The sequence below is a fragment of the Scyliorhinus canicula genome, chromosome 2, assembly GCF_902713615.1.
Source record: "Scyliorhinus canicula chromosome 2, sScyCan1.1, whole genome shotgun sequence".
Lineage (NCBI taxonomy): Eukaryota > Metazoa > Chordata > Chondrichthyes > Carcharhiniformes > Scyliorhinidae > Scyliorhinus > Scyliorhinus canicula.
Genome location: NC_052147.1, coordinates 166,684,396 through 166,695,027, shown reverse-complemented (window position 1 = coordinate 166,695,027; position 10,632 = coordinate 166,684,396). Strand labels below are relative to the sequence as shown.

At 47.6% G+C, this 10,632-nt stretch overlaps 1 protein-coding gene across 1 annotated transcript; it reads right to left on the bottom strand.

Annotated features, from left to right (window-relative positions):
- Positions 1-553: 553 nt before the first annotated feature.
- On the bottom strand, positions 554-3,661 carry LOC119961517 (gamma-crystallin S-1-like). Its single transcript, XM_038788854.1, has 3 exons — positions 3,594-3,661; positions 3,223-3,465; positions 554-902 (listed from the first exon to the last, which is right to left on the bottom strand). Exons 1-3 carry the CDS (start codon positions 3,600-3,602, stop codon positions 627-629), a joined length of 528 nt encoding a protein of 175 aa, XP_038644782.1. The 5' UTR covers positions 3,603-3,661; the 3' UTR covers positions 554-626.
- Positions 3,662-10,632: the final 6,971 nt, after the last annotated feature.

The window sequence follows — 10,632 nt, the reverse complement described above, 5'->3', positions numbered from 1 at the left end:
GAAGTGAGTGGTCCATGCTCTTTAAATGAGGGTGGAGAGGGACTTTGAAGGGTGGCAGACTGCAAGGTAGGTAAGTAGGGGCCACAGAGGTTGGAGGGGTGATGGGTAGGGGTCTTGGAAGGAAGGGAATGCTGTAAGGGGGTTTGGGTGGGGCCTGAAGAACGGGGACCTCCATGGATCCCATAGCATGGTATGCTCACTTGGGAGGTGTGGGGTAGTGTCCATGTGGGTGACATTGCCCATGGTGCTGGGTGCGGGGGGCCCACAAGCTCATTTAGAGATTGAGGCACCCTTTCACAATGGCTGCCCAACCTCTGAGTTCAGCTTCCCAGTGCTAAAGAAAATCTAAGTGTGGGCTTAAGAAAATGACTAAGTGCCATTGAATAGCCGTGAGAAACTCGCCTGCCGAGCCAGCAGGAAACTCCCTGAAAACCCCCATAAAATAATTTGGGGATTTTTTGGGAGAATCGCGTCCTCTTTGTCTCAGCTATTTCTTTCCACTCTATATTTGAACAGCAGAAACAATCCAAAAACAAATCATTTGAGAGAAAAAGCAGTTAAGTTATGTCGTTTTATTCTGCTGATACATATGTTGGAAAATCTAAACCATATATGTCAAGAACAATTTAGAAATCTCTCATGCGTCTGAAAGAACCGATAGTTGAGTTGTAGCCGCCCCAGTCACTGTATCTCCTGTATTCACCGGGTCTCATGAAGTACTGTCGGCCTCTGTAGTTGGGATGTTCATAGAAGGTCCAGTAACCGTCCATAACATGGGAGGAGTGGATGTCACGGTAACGGAAACGATCGTAGACAGATGGACAGTCATCCATGAATTCCATCATCTGTCCTCCAAAGTCAGGCCTCTCGTAAATCCTCATTCTGTAGTTTCCACCTCGGTACTGTCATAGAAAAAAAAAAAATTGTGAGGGGAGAATCAATTATTCATCTGAAATATATAAAAAAAGGGCCAGTTTGGTTAGGAGGGAACAGCTGAGGAATGCAATAATTCAGGATCTATGGATAATTCCGGATAACGTCGAATCTGTGGAATAAATCCTCATCTGATTCCCAGTGTGCAACACTAATGAAATCTCATATTGTTTTGAAGAAAACTTTGTTCACGGGAAATTTAAGCAGTGCCGTACAGTCAGGCGATTTCTTAATGTCGGTACATAAAGCTGGTTTACTATTTTCCTTCAGATTAATATGGGTGGGATTCTCCAGCCGTGTTCGCCCGACGACCGGAGAATCCCGCCCGGGGACTTGCAGCCGGCGGGGTGGAGGTATTCAGCATATTATTTTGTGGGTGATTTGGGATTGTCAACCTTTCTGCTGAGCAGAATATTATATTTAACTTACAGAAGCAATATAACATTCGAATTATGATGAAAAATGTAAAATTTCTATTTAAAGGGAAATTGGGTAAGTGCATGAGGATAAAAGGTATACAAGGATATGCTCTGAACTGACCAACTATTTCTGTGCAAAAAAATCTATGTAAATATTTTATCCAATCCCAGACAAATACACATAAGCCAGGATGTTCTGGCCCAACAGTAGCAGGCCACCCTAACTTCCATTGACTTTCAGTGGGAGCAGATGATCCCGGCCTTTGTCTTTCAGTGCCAGTATTTACGAGGTAGAAACTGATCTGGTCTCATTTTTGTTCTCTGACTTGGAGGCAACCACGTACCAATTTGAGGTCCTTATTCAGCATCAACACTCATTGACAGTTGATGCACAAATACCCTCCAGATGCAGTTTGCAAGTTTGAGGGGCACAGGACTGGATTAGAGGGAACACTAGGGTTGGGGGGTATGAACTGGTTGGTGAGGATGGGATATTAGGAATGTCCACATGAATTCTGACCAACCTTTACAGTTGGCAATATCTGGTTGCATCACACTTTGGTATGGTAACTGCCTGGCCGTAGACCTCAAGAAACTTCAGAGAGTTGTGATCACAGCCCAGTCCATCACATGAACCCACCTCCCATCCATTGACACCATCTACACCTCCCCGCCTGGGGAAAGCGGGCAGCAAATCAAAGATGCCTCCTACCCGGCTTACTCACTCATCCAACTTCTTCCATCGGGCAGGTGATACAAAAGTCTGAGAACACGCATGAACAGACTCAAAAACAGCTTCTTCCCTGCTCTAACCAGACCCTTAAATGACCCTCTTATGGACTGACCTGATTAATACTACACCGGATGCTTCACCCGATTCCAGTGTTCATGTGGTTACATTGTGTACCTTGTGTTGCCCTATTATGTATTTTCTTTTATTTTCTTTTTTTTTCATGTACTTAATGATCTGTTGAGCTGCTCGCAGAAAAATACTTTTCGCTGTACCTCAGTACACAAGACAATAAAACAATCCAATCCGACCCAATGTGAAAACAATGACTGTGGAGTCAGACCTGTCGTGATAGCATGGCTGTGTTGTAATTCATCAACTGACCACTCGGTGTCTCACTAGTATGTAGGTGAATGTTAAAGTTAGCTCACCCCTCAGACTGGCTGCTCAAAAGAGAGAGGCTGCTTGTGCGTGATTTTACTGTTTTGTTCATCTGTTCTCTTGTCTATAGGTTACCCACAGTTAAAGTTAATGAATCGTTTATAACTTTAACCCCAAGTGTTTTTGTAATAAATCAGGCCAGCCAACAAGAACATTACATGACCTGCACCCTAACTGTCCTGAGGACAACAGGAAGACTTTTCATCAAAACAATTTCTCGGTAGTCTCTGCTCTGAAATCTACAGCCATTTGAGAAATGGTCATCTGGACTCGAAACGTTCGCTATTTTCTCTCCCTACAGATGCTGCCAGACCTGCTGAGATTTTCCAGCATTTTCTCTTTTGTTTCAGATTACAGCATTCTCAGTCATTTGCTTTTATTTTTTCTACTGCCATTTTAATCCATCACAATCAAATTGCTCTCAGGGCAACTAAAGCTGGGTTTTAGGCATCTCATTTACATTGTAAATCACCTAATCCTATGTTAGGTGGCCAACAACACTGCCTGAAAATTTACTTGACCCAAATTCGAGGAGCAATGATTTCCAATTTCTACCTTTAATTACTCAGCTGTGTATCATTACTGTTATTACAAATATCAAGTGTGGAAAAGAGGGCGACATCCCCAACTTTTGATGCTTTGCTCAATTTACATTTTCTCGACCTCAATCTGAGCAGAATATGTAAATAACCAACTTACGTATGGGTAGGTGCGACATGACCCGATGTTGTCATTGAATCCCATCCAGCGCTGGTAGTCAGGATATTCTCCCCTGCTCAGAACATACTGGTATCCCATGTAATTGGGTCTCTCATACATTACCCACCAGTCACTCATGACACGCATGGAGTTACAGCGGCTGAAGTAAGAGGACAGGTCAGCACAGTCACTGCTGCACTCATAGTGCCGACCCTGGAAGTTCCTGTCCTCGTAAAAGATAATCTGTGGAAAAAGTCACATGTTTTTAAATTAATAACTTGTCAAACTAGGCTACGAAGAAGATAAATTAGTAAGCTTGAAAATCTAGTGATAGTAATCACAAAGTGTAGAGATAACAGCGTGATTCTTGCCTTTGCCATTTTGAGCTCACAGTTAGATGAGTAACTGCTTTAACATAGCAACACGTTCTACAGTGTGATATATATATGCTGTACAAAATGACCCCTCTACTCTGTTCCTTTGTTATTCATATGATCTGATGCTCAGCATCAGCAAAAAGAGAACAAAACACATCACTTGACATGTTGCTTGACATGTCACTGATTCTCTTCACTTTGCTTTCGTTTCATTTTATTTGTCGTGTGAAAACAAAGAGGGCGAGTCCATTGTTCTTTCTACATTCAAATTGTTTTCAAACAGCAATGGTTACAAAATCCATTTTCAAAAATTTTTTTCCAACATATCTCCAGCTAGCTCGGTTGCTAAATTAACTAAAATGTGTTTTTGCTCCTTGGCGTAACTACTAGCAGTGACAGTACAACGGTAAATGGATTTGTTGCTCTGTTTTTGTCCAATTCACATGAGTTGACATCAATGTGATCATGCATGTGAATGATGGTGGAGTAGTTTAGCTGGCAATGTACAGGTGCATCTCGTGATCTTTTGAGGTCATGTTATGTTTTAATGGTTGCTGTAGAGCTGGAAGTTATGTTCTCAGCCATCATCTCATCAGTTCTGATGATGAGAACCCATTTTTAAAGGGGTGGTTCTGTTGTTAAGAAGACATAAGTTAATATCTTCATTCTTTTTCCATCAATTCCTTGATTGTTTGAAAACCCTTTCAACTAACAAGCCCTATGCATAAAACCAGGGGCGGGATTCCCATTGCCCGAAGCCGAGATTGTAATCGGTGATTCCCTTCAGATGTTCAAATCAGGGGCCAGTTTTCAAGTCTCCGCCCCGTCTGAAATGGCGTCATCACATCATGCACCGCACGCCATTGAAACGGCATTGGCGCATCATCGGAAGCCCCTCCAGTGATGCTCTGTCCCTAATGGGCCAAGTTCCCGACCACTCGGTTGACATGTGGTCTGAGCAGTCAGGAACCCGGTGTTGCAGCTGCGGACCGTGTCCAGCACCACCACACTCGGCCAGGATCCGTGCTACTGGCCGGGAAGAGTTGCTTCCATGAGGGCAGGGGGAACTGGTGGGGGGCGGCCAGTGACTGGCCAGGGGGTCGCCTGTGGGGTCGCATGATGTACGGCCACCGCTGCAGGTTGTCAGCCATGTGCGTGCACGGCTACGGACCCTGTCAATCTCCGGCCATTTTAGGCATGGGAGCTGCCGCTGCTAGTCCCTCACCATTCCGGAATCGCTGAGGGTTCGACGCCGATTTTGGCCGGATTCCCGACTGCTCAGACCACATGTCAACTGCGCGGTCTGGAAACTTGGCCCATCAGGGACGGAGCATGCTGTTTCAACGGTGTGCGTCGCAATGATGTCATTTCCGAGTGGGCAGAAACTTGAAAACCGGCATCAAACCAGTGCCGCACCCGATATGAACATTTGAAGGGATTCTACGCCCCACTGCCGATTACGATATTTGCGTTGGGCAACGGAGAATACGTCCCTGGTTTTATGCTCGGGGCTTACTCTTAGCCGCTGAAACGGAGAATCCAGCCACATATTCCTGTGCAAAGTTGCGGAACAAATCATTAGCGAACTCAGGACCATTGTCTGACCACAACATCTAGCATGACATGTGCACAACATTTCTTCTTAGTGACTGCCTCCATCATGATGATGTTTCGTCTTCTCACTTCAAACCATCTGGAATAATAATTAACAGAAATTGTGAAAACTTTTCCTTTAAAACTCAAGAACTGCCATGCCTTTTCGACTCCGGGAGTACTGTAGCCACTGTAGCCACCTAAAATGGACACTGAACCAAACAAAATGGAGAATCGCAAAGACTACAGGGAAAAACAGTTTAGCCAAGGCAAACAGCCTGCAAACACTCATTAGCATTTTGCAAGCAGCAAAACCAGTTTCTGGCCAGGTGGAAGATCTCCAACCAAAGGTGATAATGGCAGAACGTTTTACATACTAATGAGGCAGTCCAGATCTAGGCACACACAATGGCAACATTTGGGTTTGAATAAGATACTTTAAGTGGATGTCCAGACAGAGCGGCACCAGAAGTATCCACTATAGAAACCGCCCCCACCATCGAGAAAGACCCTCACATTGGAGGAATTCAAAAGATATCGATTGGAAGCGATCCAATCGATACCTGAAGGTAAAGCCCGCCCAGGAAAAGGGAAGGACATTGGGGACCCCTATAAAAATAGACCCCCACACATGGTCCTGTCTGTTGTTTCGTGCTCCGGCTTTGACCAAGACCTTGAACGTGTATCCTGACTCCAGCCGTTGAGCACCAGCCGCCGAACCGTAAGTGCCAATACGACGCTCGCTACGCGAACCAAGCCCGCTAGACCCCCAGTGACCAGCACGCTTTCTGAAGGTTGCAGACCAAGACCGGGACGAAGGCCTCGCTCCCTGACCTTGCCTGTTCCTGTGTAGTTAAGTATTCTGTTTGCTTAGTTTAGTCATAGCTTAGTCCCTTAGTGTGTGCATGCGTATTTATTATAATTGTATAATAAATATTGATCGTTTGGAACTTACTAATCGGTGTATCGTTTTATTACTTTGAACCTGACCTTGAGATATTTTGTGAGTTGTCTATACGGCAACTGGCGACTCCTGAGCTGAAAGATACATAGACAGAGCCTAGTGGTGTTAAGCACACGGCCTTTAACAGAGGCAAGTTAATACACCCCAATAAACGCGTTTTACACCCATAGCAAAACGTGCAACAGTACTGAGAGCTTCATACACCCAGATCTGGTAAGACGCTGTTCTCTCCCTGTTATCCCCGTGCGGCAAACTATCTCTCTCGCTTCAGGCTCCCACTCTGTCCAGATCCAGGGGCGCACCGCCGCGACACTCACAATCCGAGGCGCTAGCTATGCAAAATTTCAACTCTACGTTTTGTCCGAACTCTGCACGCCATTCTTATTAGGCCGAGATTTTCAATGTAACCTTATGAGCCTCACCCTCAGCTTCGGCGGGCCCTTGCCCCCACTCACTATCTGCAGACTCGCCACGCTGCGAATCTCCCCCCTCCTCTCTTTGCCAATCTCACACAGGACTGTAGACCCATAGCCACTCGTAGCAGGCGATACAGCCTGCAGGATAGGGTGTTCATCAGATCGGAGGTCCGAAGGCTTCTCAGTGAGGGGATCATAGAGGCCAGCAACAGCCCCTGGAGATCTCAGGTGGTGGTCATCAAGACAGGGGAAAAATTCCGTATGGTTGTCGACTATAGTCAGACCATAAATAGATTTACGCTCCTTGACGCGTATCCCCTCCCCAGGATTGCAGACATGGTAAACCAGATCGCCCAGTATCGGCTCTTTTCCACGGTGGATCTGAAGTCTGCATACCACCAGCTCCCAATCCGCCCGGAGGACTGCCACTACACGGCATTCGAGGCCGATGGCCGCCTCTTCCATTTCCTCCGGGACCCCCTTCGGCGTCACTAACGGGGTTTCGGTGTTCCAACGAGCAATGGGCCGAATGGTGGACAAGTATGGGCTGCGGGCCAACCCTCCGTACTTGGACAATGTCACCATCTGCGGCTATGACCAGCAGGACCACGATGCCAACCTCTACCGTTTTCTCCAGACGGCTCAGAAATTAAACCTCACTTATAACAAGGAGAAATGCGTTTTCCGCACAGCCAGACTAGCCATCCTCGGCTATGTCATGGAAAACGGAGTTCTGAGCCCAGACTCGGACCGTATGCGCCCCCTCTTAGAACACCCCCTCCCTCATTGTCCCAAGGCCCTCAAACGGTGCTTGGGTTTCTTTTCCTACTACGCCCAGTGGGTCCCTCAATATGCGGACAAAGCCCGCCCACTCTTTAAGGCCACACTATTTCCCCTGTCAGCTGAGGCGCGCCAGGCCTTCAACTGCATCAAGGAGGACATCGCCAAGGCGGCCATGTGGGCGGTGGATGAATCCACTCCATTTCAGGTTGAGAGCGACGCCTCAGAGGTAGCTCTAGCAGCCACCATAAATCAGGCAGGAAGGCCAGTTGCATTTTTCTCCCGTACCCTCTCCGCTTCGGAACTCCGACACTCGGCAGTCAAAAAAGAAGCACAAGCCATTGTGGAGGCTATCCGTCACTGGAGGCACTACCTCGCAGGTAGGAGGTTCACCCTCATCACCGACCAACGATCGATTGTCTTTATGTTTGACAACTCGCAAAGGGGCAAAATTATAAACGATAAAATCCTGCGGTGGAGGACCGAACTCTCCACCTATAGCTACGATATTAAGTATCGACCGGGGAAGCTCAACGAGGACCCAGTTGCCCTATCCCGCGGGACATGCGCCAGCGTGCAGATCGACCGCCTGAATGTCATCCACAACGACCTCCGCCACCCGGGGGTCACCCGGCTCGCCCACTACATCAAAGCCCAAAATCTGTCTTTCTCCACTGAGGAGGTAAAAGCCGTCACCAGAGACTGCTCGATCTGTGCGGAGTGCAAACTGCACTTCTATAGACCAGACAGGGCCCACCTGGTCAAGGCTTCTAGGCCCTTTGAACGCTTCACGATCGATTTCAAAGGGCCACGCCCCTCAACTAACAAGAACGTTTACTTTTTAAACGTCGTAGTTGAGTTCTCCCGCTTCCCATTTGCTACCCCGATATGACCTCCCACACAGTCATAAGGGCCCTGTTTGGTTTCCCCCAGCTACGTGCACAGCGACCGGAGTTCGTCCTTCATGAGCGACGAGCTGCGTCAGTACCTGCTCGACAAGGGCATCGCCTCGAGCAGGACTACCAGCTACAACCCCAGGGGGAATGGGCAGGTGGAGAGGGAGAATGTGACAGTCTGGAAGACCGTCCTACTGACCCTCCGTTCCAGGAATCTCCAAGTCTCCCATTGGCAGGAAGTCCTCCCAGACGCGCTCCATGCTATTAGGTTCCTCTTATGCACAGCGACCAATCAGACCCCTCACGAGAGGCTCTTCAGTTTTTCCAGGGGCACTACCACGGGGATCACTTCCGGCATGGCTGAAGACACCGAGCCCTGTACTCCTGAGGAAGCACGTCAGGGCACACAAAACCGACCCCCTTGTTGAGAAGGTGCGCCTGCTTCACTCCAACCCCCAGTACGCCTTTGTCGAGTTCCCTGACGGCCGTCAGGACACCGTATCACTCCAAGACCTTGCACCCGCCAGATGCAGCATCCCCTCTATCACTACAGATGCACCCCTCACCCTACACCCCATCCTGCTGCCCCCTCGGGCTCCCGTATCCACTAGCTCGCTGCATTGGCTCCAGGCAACCCAGCCGCCCCCTCGCGCTCCCGAGCCCACTAGCCTTCTCCACCTGTTCCGCGCGCCCGCACAGGCCAACTTCCAGCGCCCTCAGTCCCCAGTCGAACCAGACGGGTATGGAGCTCGGACGAGATTTTCCCTGGAGTCCGCCATCGTACTCCAACCCACAACACCCGTCCAGCCACCGCAAGAGGCTGCAACCCCGGTGCTCCGCACATCGCAGCGGACAGTCCGACCACCGGACAGACTCAATTTATGAACCACCACCCCCGCCAGACTTGATTTTTTTTTGTAGGGGTTGTGAATGTGGTGAATGTAACTCCGTAATTCACACTGTATTGTGAATACATGAGACCATGCATTTGTAAGCGCAGTTGCGTTGCCCGACCACTAGGGGGAGTAGCGCTGGGAATACTTAGGAGTGTGTACAGGGCTCCACCTTTGTCTCCGCCCACGACTCCTCCCCCTGGACTGCTGTATGAATACCAATGCCCAGAGCCAGTCTTTCAGTTCATCGAGAGTTCAACGCGGAACAGGCTGGCTCTGTTGTAAGTAGGTTAAAAGCACTGTTCATATCTGAAAGCACGTGTCTAGTGAATTGATGGTTCCATCAAGAAGCATTTCCGAATGGTAACTTATTAAAACAATGACAACCAGGGAAGCACGGTGGCGCAGTGTGTAGAAGTGGATTTCATTTGGAACTTCGCTGATAGGGTTAATATAACAGTTCTGAAAAGCTCTGTGAAAGAGATGTCAACAGGTCAAGGGATGAAATAAAGGGAGTGTGTCTGACCGTATCTGTAAAAGCAAAGATGTCAGAAGGTTATGGGATGGAATATAGGGAGTGTGGCATTGGTACTAATTAATGTTCTGACCCGTATCTGTAAAAGCAGAGAGGTCAAAAAGGCAAAGAATGGAATGAATGGGAACCGTTACTTTATTGCAGAGATAAACATAATTAAGCTCGTTTGACCAGTTGGAACAATTAAACATTGAAATGTAAGGGGGACTGTCTTTGGAGTGAGTTGAGCCATATGGCCATGGGATACAAAAACCTTTGTATTAATATTGATAGTGACTTGTGCTAATGATTATGTCAAAAATAACCTCCCGACCTCGAAGAATAATTCCATATATGTACATGTTCTGGATCCTTGCCAAATCATAGGTGTATCTAGGAATTTAAAGTGACCACCCCTAAGCTGTGATTGTATAAAGATACCGTCCATATTTTGGACTTTGGCACTTCTCGAAGGTAGTTACCCGACTGCTTAGAGATTTGTCCCGGCCGTAAATAAACGAATATTCGTTACTGACGTGTTCGAGTGTTTTACTTCTGGACTGACGATCAGATACGTGAAAGCGCAATTCACAAGTGTATAGCACTGGGACTGTGGTGCTGAGGACCTGGGTTCGAATCCCAGCCCTGAGTTACTGTCCATGTGGAGTTTGCACAGTCTCCCTTTGTCTGCATGGGTTTCGCCCCCACAACCCAAAGATGTACAGGTTAGATGGATTGGCTCTTCTTAGAGCAGGAAAGATTCAGGGGAGATTTTAATGCAGAAACTGAAAACCATGAAGCCTTTGGGTTGAGTGAATAAGGATGAATTGGTTTCAGGCAGAGAGGTTGGGTAATCAGCGGACACAGATTTAAAATAAAAGAATTCAGGGGGAGACCAGCAGAATTGTTTCTCAGGCAGAAGAATGTCATGATCTGGAACACACTACCTGAAATAGTGCTGGAAGCAGATTTAATCA